Source organism: Topomyia yanbarensis, chromosome 2 (assembly GCF_030247195.1).
Source record: "Topomyia yanbarensis strain Yona2022 chromosome 2, ASM3024719v1, whole genome shotgun sequence".
Classification (NCBI taxonomy): domain Eukaryota; kingdom Metazoa; phylum Arthropoda; class Insecta; order Diptera; family Culicidae; genus Topomyia; species Topomyia yanbarensis.
The window spans coordinates 155667533-155685261 of record NC_080671.1 but is presented as its reverse complement, the minus strand read 5'-3'; the positions used below and the strand labels follow the sequence as shown (position 1 = coordinate 155685261).

The following is a 17729-nucleotide window of genomic DNA, read 5'->3' as shown; positions in this document are numbered from 1 at the left end:
TTTTCCTTCTACTATTCAAAATCAAGTATGTGGTGATAGCACACCCAAGTTGGTTGTTTCTGTCGAACAGTGTAATTGCGAATAGTAAAGTTGATTATTTTGGAGTCTCGCAATCGATACATTCTCAAGCTTGGAATGGAATGTAGTCAGAGAAATTAGTTCGATATTAAGTGACTGTCATTATACAATATATTTCGTAAATTGAATTTTTATTACATACCCTACTATATGTGTTGAATTTCATCAAAACCCATTAATTATCACTTCTATTTCTTTTAACTTCCAGCGCGCCCTATCCAACGAGAGCCACGTGGTCATAAAATCAGCAAACGTGTCAGGGAAATTCAGCTGCGAGGTGTCAGCGGACGCTCCTTCCTTCCACACAATAATCGTATCCGGTGACATGGAGGTGATAGGTAAGATATTCGTCCCACCAAATTCTATGGTAAGGTTCAGCTTTGAAAATCTAAGAACAAGTATCATTTTCCGGCTTGGTACCCAGCTTGAATTATCAAATAACAATCGGTAATTCAATCTTCAATATAGATGAATCTGGAAACAACTTTTCTTCGGTAGTTGTTCTTTCGCGATTGAGCATGAACAAAATAAGCGAGGTTGACGCAATCTCTGATTCCAGTTCTTCACGCATCATTTCAAACCAAATGATGCAATGAGCTCGGAAGTTTTGCTGGGAAACAACAAGATTGAAGCAGACCTGCACGTAAATCCTATTCGTAACAAGCCATTTGTTGCGACTAATAGAAAATTATTAGATTTGCTGTTTTCCCTCGATTGATTTCTTTTCCGAAGTTGAAAGGGCGTTTTCTTAGAACTGAGCCACCCGGTGATCGTTCGTGGTGCATATTTTAAGACGAACAAAAAGAAGACTGGAAGTTTGTACAAATAGAATGAAATGGATGCGTATATTTAAGACGAATACTTGAGAGTTGACATTCGCACAGGTATACACATAATGGGGTAATGAACTTATTTTCGCTCTGTTTCTATTTCCACCATATCCATTTGCAACCTTTGGTTAGAGCAGTGCATGCCATTTTGTTCAATGCATTGGCTCAAATGGCAATGTGATAATTGGGGCACTCGATTCGAGTGTTCGGTTCACTTTAAAATGCGCACTTCATCACTTTCAGATCATTTGAAAGAAAGATGCTGATGCTAACTTATAGGCATTCCATCGATCGTAGGCCGAGTAATTAATGAAATAATGGGGCACCCTTCCGAATAATGCAAAAATAGGCTCTTAACTCTACCACCTTTTCCTGATAGAGATATTGCACATAATTGCTTGTGTTCTTGATATGTTGTCTTTGGGATTTTCTTTCTCGTGGTTCGATGCAAATTTCAAAACGTTGCACATTGGATATTCCCGCGAAAGATGTACTTTCAAACGTTGGTACTATTCTAGGTACATTTTCTGCCATAGGAAAAAATCATTCATATGGGATGACCAAAAATGTTCTATAACTTGACGTTTCGTACAAAAAATTGCACCATTACATCATTTCTTGACGACCCCCAAAAGCTTAAAGAAATAAGCAGTGAAGGAGAATACTCCCACGACAAGTACTGCGACATCCACTACCATCAAAGTCGTTTTCGTTTCGTGGGAATCTCTTCGCAGAATTTTCTTTATTCAGTCAGTACTTGAGCCCCAAGGCAAGGCGGCGGCCAATAAGTTTTTCCTCCTCTATTCCGGGGCCCTAGCACAATGACTGAATCAGATGCGCCCTGTCGTCGCCGTCATCCCGTCATCGCCATAAATACAAAGCCATGTCGCGCGGTACGTAATCGGCATCGTCCCAGCGCAGCGGTAGGTATTTATGCCGTCAGGATTGGCAGGCAATTTTCTTTTATGCGGGATGTCTCTTTCAATTTTACACTCGATATAATTTGATGTTGGTTTGCCGGCAGATGAAGACGGTTGATAATGATAAAGATGTTGCGTTGCGACGGACCTGAATACCGACAACGATGTAGCTTAGGTTATTTAGTCTCTGATCAGCGGCAGATTCGGATATGGGATATGAATGCTCACTGACCCAGGTTGAGTTATGGCAACCCAACGACAAATGGACGTTTATACTTTTCGTTGCATATCTCGACAAACATGTCAAATGGTCCTAAGTGCAACTGAGAGCCTCTCTTGAATCGAGGTTAAAGAGACTATTTTTGCTGTATTTTTGGATCTGAAACGCGCTTTTGAGACAATTACGAGATTTTTACTTTTGAAAACTTTAGAGCGATTTGGTATCGGAGGGATGCACATAAGTGGTTTGAAAACTATGTATGTGGTTGAACTCAGAAAACTAGTTTCAACTGTTGTCTCGGTAATCCTCTTGGAGTGCCGCAAGGTAGTGTCTCAGGTCCTATTTTATTTATTATGTATATAAATGACATGAGGCGAGTATTACGACTTTGTGACATAAATTTGTTTGCTAACAACACAGTTCTGTTCATTGCAGCTGAGGATGTAGATGAAGCCGTGGCGTATTTGAACGAAGATTTTCATTCCCTTGCTCGTTGGTTAAAATTTAAACAATTAAAGTTAAATGTTGCTAAAACTAAATACATGATTATCTCTTCGGCTAATACTAGGCCAGACGTTAATGTTGAAATAAATGGTGAGACAATTGATCGCGTTAGTGAATTAAAATATCTTGGAATAATTATTGACAAGTTAACATTTAAGTCTCACATCGACAATGTCATCAAAAAGATTGATAAAAAGTATGGTCTGTGTCGTCTGAAAAATGATTTAACAATTAGTAGTAAAATTTTATTATATAAATCTCTTATTTCACCACATATTGAATTCTGCCCTTCCATTTTGTTTCTTGCCAATCAAACACAAATATTGAGTAGAGTGACAGGAAAAAATGACCCCTATCGGCTCACCTCTGAGTCGATTCCTAGTCCCACTAAGAGTACTTGCACCAAATTTGAAGCAAATCGGACAAGTCTAACTACCGGACCAACGTGCCTGTAGTTTGTATGGGATTGTTGTTGTTTGTTTGTTTATTAGGACCCTTTAAACGCAAAGCGTTCATTCAAGTCCTAAAATTGGTAATTACAATTACAAGTAAGGTTATATAACTATTCATAAAAGTATATATAGTGTTTTCACTTATCTGTTGTTCCTTGGGCGAAGTGTTGGCTGGTGAGGTTTTGGTTTGTTTTGAATCACTTGTAAGTATAATCTAATGTAATTAACACTTCACTTCAAGCTTCGATTTTCTTCTTCACTTTAAGCTTCGATTTTTGTTCTGTGGTTGGGCATCAATCCAATTTACAGTGGTATCGAGAAATTTTCGGTTCATTATTTTTCCCCCGAAGAATTCGTTTCCGGTCGATCAGCTCATTTAGTTGTTCGGTATCCTTCGCTGATTATGTTGATTTCTCGTTCATATATCCATCGAGACGTGAACTGATATGAAGGCGGCGACTGTCATAACTTCCAGCCTTGTCACAGCCACCCTCGTGGAGTTTCTGATCGTGGTGATCATTCCCATCAGCTACTATATTGAGACATGTGTCGATTTGAGGTAGCGGTCATCATAACTTCTGTCTTTTCACGGTCTCTTCGCAGGTTTAACGTGATTAGTTTGACTAGATTTGCTCAATTAATCCTGTAGTCTTTAGGAAGTTGATCAGAGCCCTTTCTCTTTCGCGATCGTTTTTAAGAATTTCTTGCAATGAACCTTGAATTCCTATTTCATTCCGTTCGGTCTCGTATTTACGGCATTCCTGTAGAATGTGTTTTACTGGTAGTGCCGTTCCACAGGTTGTACACAAGGGATCACTATGGTCAAACATATGCTGGTGCGAAAGTCGGGTGTGGCCAATTCTCAGTCGAGTAATGGCTTTCTTCTCTTGTCGGGTTCCATAAGGAATTCACGCGGTAGTATCTGCCTTAATTTCCCTGAGCTGATTGTTGCGCAGGGTTCTCCATTCTTCTTTCCATTTCCAATGTATCCGTCCAACTACTTCATTCCTAACATCATCTGCGGGTACGGGAATTGCCTCTGGTTCCAGCCTTGAAGCATTTTTCGCGGCGCTGTCTGCTAACTCATTGCCGGGGATCCCTTTATGTCCTGGTATCCAACATAGAGTAGTATTTTGATCCATTGATAAGCGTTTTTCGATAAACTGTATCCATGGGTGGGTGGAGTTCCCTTTTTCTATAGCGGTCATTACACTTTCAGAGTCAGTGAATATAACACGGCTTAGGCCATGTGTTGAAGGCTGTCTAATGACTTGCATGATTGCATATGCTTCTGCTGAAAAGGTTGAGATTTCTCCAGGTAGTCCGAGCTCGTCCGTCGTATTGTTCCAAAAAATACCCGCCCCTACCCTTCTGTCATTTTTGGATCCATCCGTAAAAATGTGGACCGCTGCAACAAAATCTTCCAGTTGTAGTTTTCGAGTTATTGCACGAGCTGCAGAAGATGTTAGAATTTTTCCGTTTCCAGCACAGGCGAGGCCTCTCTGAGGACCAGATTTGTGATCGATTTAGTTTTGTTTCAATTCATGGGATTGTGTACTCTAGCATATCCCTTGCAATCTCCTCTGCACGTTCTATGCAAGTGGCATTCGTGAAGCCTTTATCTAATGCTATGGTATTGATTAGATGGCTGATCATACACTCCCAAAACTTGTATTCTAGAGGGAGTACTCCATTAATGGCCATTATACTCGCAATAGGACTGGTTGTGAAAGCCCCGCACGCAATGCGAATAGCTTTGTTGTGACACTGTTCAAGTTTTTTCAGTTGCGAAGGCGATGCTCCACAGAAAGCAGGGAACCCGAAAGTGAGTTTACTCAGTATTATCGATGTATATATGTTCAGTAGCGTTTTTGGATGTCCTCCTACCTGGTTTCCAGAAATTGTTCGGAGAATGTTAATTCTAGGTTCTATTTCTTTTTTAAGGTTTGAGATTTGCGCATGCCAATTAAGTCTCTTATCGAAAATAATTCCTAGTATTCTTTGAGTGCTGACTTCAGAAAGTGCTTCGGATCCGATTTTTAGGGGTGCGATATTTACGTGAGATCGTTTGCGGCATACATGCATAAATGTTGATTTTTCATGAGAGATCCGAAAACCTGTTTTACTCTCCCAGTTACTTAGATATTCGAGTGTTCGTTGCAGCATTCTACGAACCCGAATATGTTTTCTCGCGGCGAAGATTAGTATGATATCATCAGCGTAGATTAGTATTTTGATTTGCTTTGGTATACTTCGGAAAATTGAATTAATAGCTATAAGAAATAGAGTAACGCTAATTACTGAACCTTGTGGGATACCGTTGTTTTGTTTATACTCTTCACTTTCAGAGCCGTACAGTATAATACGGAAGCGTCGATTCTCCAAAAAGTTGATTATATAGCGAACCAGGTTCCCTCCGAATCCCCATTTTATAAGCGTATCGATGATTAACCGTCGCCATGTAACATCATACGCTTTGGAGATATCTAGAGATACAACTTCAGCATGGTATTTATTTCGTATTGATGTTTTTAGGAATCCTTCGAGGGTCGTCAAATGGTCATTGATTGATTTGCCCTTTCTGAACGCATATTGTCGACTGTCTAATAATCCTCGCATCTCTAATGTTGATACCAGCCTATAATTGACCATCCTTTCCATAGATTTGCTCAAACAGCTTGTGAGCATTATAGGTCGATGACTAGCTGGAAGTTTCGGGTCTTTCCCTGGCTTCAAAAGTGGGACTAAAAACGATAATCTCCATTGATCTGGGAATTCATTACCTTCCCAAATTTGATTGAATGCGGTTAGAAGCGATCGTTTGGCGTGGAGAGGTAACCGGCGTAGCATTTCGTAATGGATGTTGTCTGGCCCTGGACTTGAACCTTTCACTGAGTCGAATACTCGCAAGAGCTCATGAAGCGTGAACGGTTTGTTATATAATTCTTTTTTTCGTGTTGGATAACTGATAGATCGGGATTCCGTTCTATGTTTTGTGTTAAGAAAGGAAGCGGTGTAGGACGCGTTAGATGAGACGTATTCATAATGACGAGCCAGAGCTTCTACAATATGTTTCGTGTCTGTATATAGAGTACTACCGACCTGGATACAGGGTGCTCGATGACATTTTTTATCTCCGCGGAGCGAACGTACTTTTTCCATAAAGTGTTTATTGGTGTTTCTGGGTTGATGTCCTTCAGAAAGTTCTCCCATGATTCAGTTCGAGACTTCCACATAATATGGCGAGCTTTACTTCGGGCTGACTTGAATTCTTCAAGGAGTAGATTTCTATTAGGATGTTCTGGCGGGAGGCGTCGCAATGATTTTCGCCTAGCACGGATGGCATTTTCTAGCTCTGAATTCCACCATGGTATGGCGTTAGGATGTAGTTTTCCACTTGTACGAGAAATCGCATTTTCGGCTGCGGATTGAATAGCGGTTTCGATGGCGTTGATATTGTGTCACTGTGTAGGGGGTAATGAATCGGTAATTTGATCTTCAAAAGCAACCCAGTCTGCTTCATTCAGCTTCCACCGTTTGCGGCATGCGAGAGTTTGATTCGAGTTCTCTACTCTGACAAGAATCGGATAATGATCGCTGTCATGTGTGTCTGTGAGTACCTCCCAACTGAATTTTGAACCTATATCTCTAGTGCTGAGTGATAAGTCAATTGCGTCGGTATTTCCTGTGCTGTGCGTTACATGGGTATGGGTGCCATCATTTATTATCACGAGGTCTTCTTCGTCAATAGTCTCGAGGAGAGTTTTCCCAATTGAATCCGATTTATTGCTTCCCCATGCTGAGTGATGAGAGTTCATGTCGCCTAATATAATAAATGGTTTTGGTAACTGTCTGTATAAGTCAGTCAATGCATCTTTATTTTGAGCTCCTCGAGGCAGATACAAAGATACCAAAGTAATAGAGAACGGGAAATCTACTCGAACGGCGACGGCGGAAAGTGCGGTATGCAGTGATACTTTGTGGTGAGGGTAACCATCACGAATTGCTATGGAAACTCCACCCCATGGTCCTCTTTGGTGACCGAAGTCATGCTTGAAATATGTTTTAAAATGTGGGATTTTAAGATCTTCTGATGTGTGGGTTTCTTGAAGGGCTATGGCGTAGGTGTCGTGCTGGGATGTTATGGTGCGTAATTCTGTAAGACGATGTCTAAGTCCATTTATATTCCATTGAAGAATGGCTCTGCCAGTGTCTACTGTTGGTTGGTTTACTCTAGACATCATCATCGATAACGAGATCGTCGGCAGTCTGTGTGCGTTGGTATGTCTGGGTTAAAGTATGTGTTTTCATTGCAGGTTTATTTCTCACAGGGGAATCTCCGGTTATTTCTGATTCTCTCGTACCTGTTGGGGTGTTTGAGCGGCTCCTCTTTCCAGATTGTTTTAATTGGTTTGGATGTGTAAAGACGTTAGGAGAGAGACTGTCAGCTAAAGTTTTATTAGTACTGCGGGTAGTTCTGCTGTTTCCAGGGTTAGTGGTAAGATCGGTTGTAGTAGTAGCTGGTATAATGAGATTTGGCTTAGTGTTAGCTTGCATTTGAACTGGCGTTGGTGTAACTTGAGGTGCAGGGGCAGGCATTGGTTTAACTTGAGACGGAGCAGCAGCAACGTTTTGGCATGAGCATTTACAACCACATGGTTTAGCTGGTTGGGGAGGATTTCTGCTAGCAGCTCTAGCGTAAGATGTCATTTTTTTCAGAGTAAAGGCGACGGGCAACGGGAAGTGATACATCGTGATCGATTTTTATTTTTATTATTTCGACTTCGATTTTGTGTTTTGGACAAAGTGGCGATGTAGTAGGATGATTTTGTTTACAGAGTAAGCAGAAAGCTGGGCGATCGCATTTGTCGTCGTGCCAGTTTTGCCCACAATTTCTACATTTCCTTTCTGCTGTGCAACGTGTACTAATGTGTCCGTAATCCCAACAATTGAAGCAGCGAGTTGGCCTTGGGTAGAAGGTGCGTGTGGTTTTTCTGAGAAAACCAATTTTTATAAACTCGGGAGCGGTGGGCTTATGGATCGTAAGAATGATTGTTGGTGTAGGTTCGCGGACTCCTTCTACTGTTCTAGAGATTCTCCTTACCTCGGTTACATGCTGTTCCTTAAGCTCTTCCAAAATCTCACCTTCGTTCATATGTAAAATCTCGGGTGCACTTATCACTACTTTACAAAAATTCAGATGTTCATGTTCTTTAACTGTGAGTCTGGTCCCATCAGGAAGTGGGCCCAACCTGAGAAGTCGCTGAAAATCACGTTCACCGCGCACTTTCACTACGTATCTCGCACCATTCTGCTCAGATCGCGTATCTTCTATTTTTCGCACAGCTTGTTTTACATGTTTTTCGATTAGGAAGGGGGATAAACCAATTAATGAGGTAGTTTCACCTTCGCGTTCGATCACTAGAAATCTGTCGTGTTCATTTGTGCTTGTTGCAACATTCCCGAGAGCGGGGAAGTCCCCGCTTCGACGTAAAGACTCAGTGCCCAGCATCGGAGCTGGACACTGGTAATAAAAACTTAGATTGGGTCCGTTGAACTTTGTTTGCTCGGGCACTAGCGTAAAAAACTTCACAATTTAAGCGTGTTCGGTTTTGCTTTGGTTAACCCGAAAGATAGTAAAGCGGAGCACAGAAAAGTCGACCTTTCACTGTGCTGGTCTGTTCAGAACTGTTGTATGGGATTTTTCAACAATTTACATGGAGAAAACCCACCAGCTTGCATTTTCGCCGCTAGGTGGCACTGTATGCATCGTATTATCACTGTAAGTGAAAATAAGAAAGATAATTTAATTGTCTACAACTTTGTCGAATACTGCTAGTAAATCGGGCTTTGTTAAAAGAAGTTATTAAACTTTTAACGAAGTGATGTCTGAGTCAGTTTTGCATGGGGCCTAACAGTGCATGGTTGTGTATCAGTACTCGATTCACACGAACTAAGCATTTTTGTGAAATAATCGTTAGGTTTAGCTAAATGGTATGTTCAGAAGAATTATAGTAAATAATACGAGTCATACTTTGATTAGCAAATTTTAGTTCCACATGTTACCGCATAGAGGGCGCCAACACTAACTTTTCAACGGAGAGAGATGGAAATTTGGTGTCTTCTACAAAGTTATAGAAGAGGCATTTTTCAGTATTTCTTCCGAACATCTTGATACTCTATCATATATCTATACAGGAAACAGAAAGGATGACGTAATATTGACTCGGCTTCGCATAGGACATACCAAATTGACACATCGGGACCTACTGGAACGAGAAGAACCACCAAGATGTCCATAGTGCAACGATAGATTAACCGTAAAACATATAATTGTCAACTGCCCCGGACTGGATAACGAAAGAGACAAGACTGAAGTAACATCAAATTTACGTGAAGCTTTAGCAGATGATAAAAATAGGGCCCAAAAGATGTTGAAATTTCTCGAGAGAATTAAAATTCACAATGATAATTGAATTACGGTTAGGAGAAAACATTACATGTAACAAATGCAATGTAATTCAGAGCATACTAAATGGACTATAATGACCAATGGTTAAAAAGTCTATTTCAAATAAACGAAGGAAAAAAAACCTCGTATTCATGAAACTATGTGTGTTTTCCAAAAAAACTAGTTCGCTCAAAAATGTACATGGCGTTTCATTACATTTTTTGGTTGGCTTTCTGTGGTTGTTCCCTGGACATGTTTAGTTTTTGTTATGATTCCTGTGCATACATTAGGGATACCCTTATTTGTAGTGTATCAACTAAAACGATGTTCATAATATCAGGAGCTTGGTTGCGAATTTCGTAATCACGTTTGTTTGTTTATTTTGCGTTTTCGTGTTTTACGCTACTATCATCTATTGTAAAACATAGTTAGTTTTCAAAAAACAACATAAAATACTACCATTAGTCGAATGTAAAAGCTCGGTTGCGAAATAGTGCAACAAAACGACGTAAATAATGTGAAGGTGGAACATAATGGATCAGCTGCGTTGGTTCCATGGATTGATACAATTTAATTTAAAAAACAATATTTCCCAATTAAACATGTTGATATGCATAAACGTTCTAGAATAAATTGAATTACATAAATGTTTAATAAACTAATTCAACACGTAAATATCTGCTGCTAAATAATAATTTTACTATTATTTCTTTTCTGATTTGCATACGGCTACCGTTTCGTAAACAGAACCTCCCGTCGATAACCCATCGATAATTGGAGTGCAAACAAGGTACCGACCGGGGGACATCCTGCGTGCCAACTGTTCCTCACTCCACTCGAAACCAGCCGCCAACCTGACGTGGACAATCAACGATGTGCCGGTAAGAATTTACATATTCATTGTTATTTTCGAATTCTGCCAGAACGACAAAACAGGCGATACAAATTATGATAGCTGGCAAACAAGTTGGTTGTTTAGCTTTTATATTTCCATACATAATCCGACAAATCCCCGTAATTCATCAATCTCCACAAGTTCATACTTTCCCGCAATGCCCAACGGAGCTTACCTACTGCTCGACCTCGGGGCCGAGCCAGAATTCATTCAGAGGTAGAAACCAAAATCCAAATTAAGCCCCCACAAAATAGCACCCGACTTGTTGGCTGTTGCTGCAGGATTTGATTCTGATGGGTCCTTTGCCATCATGCCCCATAGTGTGCGCATCCCGTTCCGACCACAGTAAAATTCAATTTCCAATCTGACTGTTCCGACAGTTCCTTCGGTTTACAGATACACAGACACACACACACACACGATTCCTGAGTCAACTCTACCATTTTCGTCGCCGGTGTCGGCGTTGGCGCGGCAACGACCTTCCGGGGGGATGCGAAGCACAAAGCTCAAACTGGATTCAAAACCTATTTAAAATATAATTGAATTTGCACTTCCCAATCGGGCACAATTTCACGCTTCAAATGTAGTAGACGCTTTTCCAATTTCACCACCCGAATTCGTGCGGGTGCTATGACGTGTCACGATTTTTTTGTGTCATTTCTATACCGGGAAGGCTTTGCAATCACTGTGGAACACGCCTGGGAATTAGAAAGTGTGCGTTTTGTGTACACATTTGCAATTTATTTTTGGAAACTATTTAAAGCGTGAACGTGGAAATTTAGGCGAATTCTAAAGAAGATAAGTCGTTGAATGACTGTCCAATTTTATAAAGTGTATGAATGAAAGAAATGAATTGTTGTGCTGAAGTTAATGAAATCTTTTACATTGAGAATTTAACCGCACATGCATCTCTCCAAGTTAGAAAAAACCAGCGGAAATTCGGATATCCGCTTACGTTATTGGTTTTTTACCACTCCTTTCTTTAAATTTGATGATATTTTGATAATTTTACATTTCTTCAATTAACGCCAGATAATTACCCAAGATTTTTCTACTTGTCCTTCCTTACCATGAGAACCAACAAAAAAGGAGAGACAGGCCTTAAGGTTGCACAGAGAAAGCGCAAAATTCGCAAACGAAAAAAGCAGTTTTTTTCCACACCGTATGTCAGATCTTCATAAAAATCAATCAGCGTATGTAGAATGTTGTTACATTACTGCTGATTGATATTTATGAAGATCTGACATACGGTATGGAAAAAAACTGCTTTTTTCGTTTGCGAATTTTGCGCTTTCTCTGTGCAACCTTAAACCAGGGTTTTGTTTCGAACGGGGTTTAAAATGATTACATAAATTTTTAATTCCGGGCTGATGAAATTTTTAGAAGTTCCTTATGAAAACAATTCCAAATGTAAGGCAATAGAAACCCAACTTCTAAAAGCATGTTCTTTGTCACAAGGAAGGCTATATTACCTCGACGGATTATTGACGTAGAATTTGATTTTAATTGTTTATTTGCAATTTTCTCTCGTTACATTAACGGATATTCAGGAGTTCAAAGTATTTATATGATAACCGAATATGACAATCCTTGACGGAGCTAGAAAATGCATGCTATTTTAAAATATACGTTGATGTAGAAGACGCTAAATCGAAATGAGTAGAAAAATATTGTTAGAATGTTCAAACGAAGAGAATGATGAAATTTGCACTAAAGCTTCTGATTTAGCAGGCGATTTGTAGATGCGCAGAAACGGTTCAACTTCTATTTTCTTGATGTGGCATCTTGCCACTATTATCAGCTCTATGGCATCATGCTAACACAATTTTTTGATATATTCTATTTAAATAAAATTATTTTCAAGGCTGATCCTGGCCTGGCAGATCAGATTCCCCACCAGGAAACATTCTCTGTTGTCAATAGGATTAAAATATATATTTCAATGATTTAATCAACTAAAAGAAACTCCCCGAATTTAATCTATTGAAGAAAATTGTCCACAAATCGAAAGAAAATCGCTATTATCTTCTAATTTACATAATTTTTTTAAATGTAAATTTTAAATGTAACTGATGACGCCATCAAAAAAACTAACAACAACAAAAATGAGTAAGCTCAATAATTTCAGCATCTCTTGTTTCCGACACATAGCACAGTGGGTTTTTTTCGCCAAAAACGTGCGAAAAATTATTCAGGCGAAATTGGTAAAGCGTGCAGCAATAATGTCTTCTAGGATGTTTTATGAAGATCCAACACCTTCATTTTGATGATATAGTTACAATGATTAATTCCCCTTGAAGTGAGATATTTGATAATTTTTTTTTTCAAAGTATGAAAAATAGGATGAAATCTTCAGAAATGTTAAAAAAGTTGTTTTTGTGAACATCTTTACTGAAGACCAAAAATCTCGATGTATAGTACACTAGAAATGTTTTACCGTTGTTTGTGAATGACCCATTTAAATCTTTTTTTCAATATAACTTCTTAATCGTAGATAAAGCTTCAGCATGTTGGTTTTTGGTTTATCTATTGCGACTTAGAAGTTATTGGGTAATTTTTGGTAAAATTTGTAAGTTTTAAAAATAATAACTTAAATGGGCAGCCAACTCTAGTTGCAATTATAAATGCTGCATCTACACTATAAATTTCAAGAATTTACTTGTCTCTCGTTGTCTCCAGTAGAATTATGGATGATTTGAAAAAACTTGTTTTTTTTAAATGTCCAAAATACTCGAGATATGAAAAATTATGCGTTGTTAAAAATTATGCATTTTGACAATTAAAATAACTTCGTAGAATATATGAAACCCGTAAGAATGATAATTCGTCGCTGTTGTGCTATCTTATGACAAACGCCATTTAGCACTTTGTAACCCGTCAGGGTAACAATTTAGCACTGGGTGGAAATATACCCTTTCGTGCGTACTCTCTCCGTAGAGTGTATTGTTTACGAAAATTTATGCTCACCGCTGTTTCGATATCGTTCACTATTTCTTGTAAATTTTTATATAGTTTCGCGTTTGTGAACGGTTTTGTGCGTTCAGATAGGTGTAGTAAATTTTGTTTGACAATTGTACATAGTTAACATAGGGCTTAGATAGGCCACCGCTCTCCTACTGCTGAAATACGTGTACTGGCTATGCTGCACATAGGTGATGACAGCTATGCAGCGGTACGGTTTTTTTGGTGTTGGTGTTGTGGTCGAGTGCGGAAGGCGGCCATCGTAAAAGACAGAAAGTGACGGACCACGGCTACAATCAGACGTCCAGGAAATTGCTGTGGTTTTTTTCGGGACAGTTTCCCGCCACTGTTAAATAGTTTAGTGCGCGCATGCGACGGTAGATTCCCGTCGAAAGTGCCGGCCCGTGGTCCGGGTGCTAAAGAAAGTGTGGTGCTGGATCGCCGTCGGGGGAAGCTAATTATCAAGGAGCTTTCGCTTCCCCGGCTAACCGTAAAGGATCCAGACGCACCATTCCGCCCTCGCTGGGAAGGATAAGCCGAACGAGCCTTGCTCTCCTTCCCAGCTAATAGCCAAGGAGAGCGAAGCAGGGTGGACAGCGGCTCCCCCTGGGAAGAACACTGCGGTGTCTTCCGGGATTCTTTGCGGGGAGCAAAGAATCCGGTGATTCGTCACCACCGTCGCTAGGGAGGTTCCAACAAAGGAGCAAAGCTCACCTCCCTGGCTAATTGTAAAGGACCGCTGCCGGAGCAGCCAACGTAAATAGGGAGAACTCGGCCGTTGCTGTCCCGGCCGGTCGGAAGAAGCCGCCCGCCTTTCCGCCAGCAGTAGCAGATCACCAGCAGCAGCAGCAGTTGAGAGAGTAGCGGGAATAAAAGTCGGTAAATTTTATAATTTATTTGTTTACTTTTTCTTGTTGTGTTACGAAATCCGAAAGTCTTGGTAGAAGCACCTAGGCCGCCCTGAAAAGAAGGGTTCGCCGGGCAAACAAGAACCCGAGTAGTGGGCAAACCCCTACTTACATTTGGCGCACAGCGCAAAACACACTGGAAAAAATATTTTCCTATTTTGGAAAATATTTTTTTCTTCCGGAGTGTGGGGTGCTTCTACTAAATCTAGGATTTTCGTAGAACAGTCGGTGAGGTTTCTTCCGCAATATTGTTCCGCGGTCGTATATTTATTATTTATTTACATTTTTTGGTATATATTTTTTTTTTGATTTTTGCATTTTCCTTTTTTGTCCGAATTTGTGGATTGCGTTGTTTGTGTTTGGTCTGCCGGACGAGTAGTTTGAAGGTTGTTGTCATTTATTCGGTTGCGGTGGCCAATCGCCTTGAATTCTCAATCCGGTTTGAGACATTTTTGGAGCAGCTTGATTTCCTGAAATTTTAAGGGAATCGTTAGTTGGCGAAAAATCAGAAATTTTACCGTACCAGTACTTACATGCTTTGTGTCTTGGTGATTTCTTCCAATATAGCGCAAGTTATGATGGCGTTGGAGAAATTCAACCAAGCGTGTGTGTTCATGCGCGTCGATCATTTGCATTTCGATGAGCTGGATTTTGAGTTGCTATCTAGAAGCATTTTTATCTCTTCTGATTCGGATCTTTCGGGTGTCCAGCGGCAGCGGCGTCTTCGGGGAATTTTGTCGCATGAGCGGTCGACTCGGAGGGAATTAGTCCGTAATTTTCGGGGTGACGTGGGTGAAGAAAAGGAGATCTGCCTTGGTAAACTACTAACAATCAAGGAAGATCTCCAGTACCGGTGCCCAAACAAGGAGATTTACCGAACACGGTTGCTTCATTTGGGGTCTAGGCTCCAGGTTATCCGAAATTATGCGGCAGGGGAGGTCAACCAGGAAATTTCGGGGTTGCTGGAGGAAGTTCTAGCAGTTTATGCCAGTCATTTCAGTGACGAACAGGCAGCACTTCCTCCCGACAACCAAGAAGGGGAGGATGGAGAAATTTTGGGAGATTTGCTGAGTACAGACGTACCTGCAATTCCACAGGGATCCAATCCTTCCGATAACCAAGGATCTCTTTCTAAACAGCTCGTAGGGGACGACTTGTTGCGTGTCTTGTGCGAGATGAGGGACGAGATTCGACAATTGCGACAGCAATCCGACGATAATAGAGCCCTAGCGTCTCAGGGGTCTGATGCTTTTTCAAAAGCTACTGAAACGCTAATGGGTGGGATTGCTTCACTGACAACCATTTCGTCAGTTTTAAGAAAGACGGTTCAAGAAGTTGTCTCACTTCGTGAATCCGTCAGTGAACTTCGGGCACTAGTACATAAGAAGGAAAGTGCACCCGAGATGGATCTGCAGACCGATCTGGAAGATTTGCGTTTGATGGACGTACCCGATTCATTTGATGAACCAGAGATTCCTCGCCCAACACTGGCGCCCAGTCCCGATCAAGTTGTGTTGAAGCGAGGATTCTCGGGTCAACAAAATCTATGTCCATCACTTCCTATCGAGAAACCGAAACAGAATACTGGATTCACAGCCCCGTACCAAACTCAGAACCAGCCTTACGTTCCTGAATTGACCGAACAGCTGGCGGGACCATCATATCCGAACTTTTCGATATCCACCCATGCGGGAAACGGATCGATGGTGGCCCCCAGGAATTACTCGCGAAACCCGCAACGCGTCGCTGATTGGAAGATTCGGAAGTATGCTGGAACTGATGAAGGAACTGGACTAAATGAATTCTTAGACACCGTAGCGAGTTACGCTGCGTGTGAGCAAATGTGCGAAGACGAACTTTTCAATTCTGCGATGCATTTGTTCACTGGCAATGCTTTGACCTGGTATCAGGCTATGCGTACGCAAAACCGGTTGTTTAACTGGAACCATCTTGTTTGCGAGCTCAAGGTAAATTTCGTACATCCTGAACTTGATGCTACGCTCAAGATGAAGGCTCTCCAGCGCCGGCAGATGCGTAACGAATCTTTCCAGGAATATTTCCTGGAAATGGAAAAAATATTTCGTGCTATGACGGTTCCAATGGCACCGAGCGAAAAACTCGACGTGCTCAAGCGGAACCTGAAAGCCGACTATAAACAAATGCTTATCCTCAGGCCAGTGAACACGCTCTCAGAATTGATGAGTCTTGGTAAATCGATCGACGCCTCCAAGACGCCGATTTATCAGAAAGTTTTCGGTTATTCTCGCCAAGTTGCTGCTTATTCTGATAATCCACCACAAAACAAACAAAAACAAAATAATCAAAACCAAAAGGGAGGTGGACAGAATAACGGCAACGCAAAATCCAAAACGTTTTGGAGCAAGAATGCCAAACCGGCAGGTCTTGATTCAAACAAGCCTCCTGACAACCAGAAAAAGAAACAGCAAGGGAATCAGGATGGCAAGAATCTCGAGGGAAACAATCAAAAACCTACAGAACCACCGCAGAAACCTATAATGTGTCTGGAGTATTTGGTGGAAAAGCATCGTCCTCCCGTGCTCGGCGTCTGCTACAATTGTGGAGACAAAGGACACGAACATGAGGGATGTCGGAAACCAAAGCGGGTGTTCTGCATCGTGTGTGCGTTTAAAGGTTTTGATGTTTCTCGTTGCCCTTACTGCCTAAAAAACGGGATCAGAACCAACTGAAGTCGCAGTTGGCAGTAAAGCAGCGCTCCAAAGAACAACTAACAATCCATCCCCAGATTTACGACAGTTTTCGACCGGCTCGTGATGAGGACTATGATAATTCGTTGTCTGTCGAAACCATCGTCCTTGACGACCCGTTCGATAACCGTCCATTTGCAATTGTCGCTGTGTGCGGCAAATCCTTCAAAGCCTTGCTCGACAGTGGTAGTAACGCCACAATTATAACTAAAAAGCTATACCGAAAGTTTTCGAAAAGTCCCTTGAAAAGGTTGGAACGACCATTCGAACTACGTTCTGCAAATGGTCAATCCTTACCAATCATTGGACAAGCGTATCTCCCGTATACTTTTCAAAATTTGACAAAGGTCCTATGCACTCTTGTAGTAGAGCATCTGACCGTCAACTCCATTCTAGGTATGGACTTTTGGCGCGCCTTTGGGATTTCTCCTGAGATACAAAACTGTGCTCTGTTGAACTCAGGTCAGGAATCAGAAGACGATGAAGAAGATGAAGTACCGCGTGAGTCGATACTCACTTCGGAACAGTTAGTGCGCGTAGAAGAAGTAAAGAAGTGTTTCCAGGCAGTAGAGCCCGGAAAGCTAAGCCCAACCTCATTCACAGAGCACAGGATTGTCATCAAAGATGAATTCCAAGGTGCGGCACCCGTTTGCCGATATCCTTATCACATGAGCCCAAAGAAACTGTCAAAGGTCTGGGAAGAGGTTGACCGATGGCGGTCTATGGGAATTATCGAGGAGTCTGATTCGGATTGGTCGCTTAATATTGTGGCAGTCACGAAACC

General features: G+C 41.2%; 1 protein-coding gene across 5 annotated transcripts in view; it reads left to right on the top strand.

Annotated features, from left to right (window-relative positions):
* The window catches only part of LOC131681821 (uncharacterized), a 576008-nt gene that overhangs the window by 456615 nt on the left and 101664 nt on the right, over positions 1-17729 (top strand). For all 5 annotated transcript variants that reach the window (XM_058962877.1, XM_058962876.1, XM_058962875.1 and 2 more), the window contains 2 exons: positions 287-416; positions 10203-10336. In XM_058962877.1, the coding sequence (XP_058818860.1) occupies positions 287-416; positions 10203-10336 (264 nt within the window). The remainder of the gene's footprint in view (positions 1-286; positions 417-10202; positions 10337-17729) is intronic.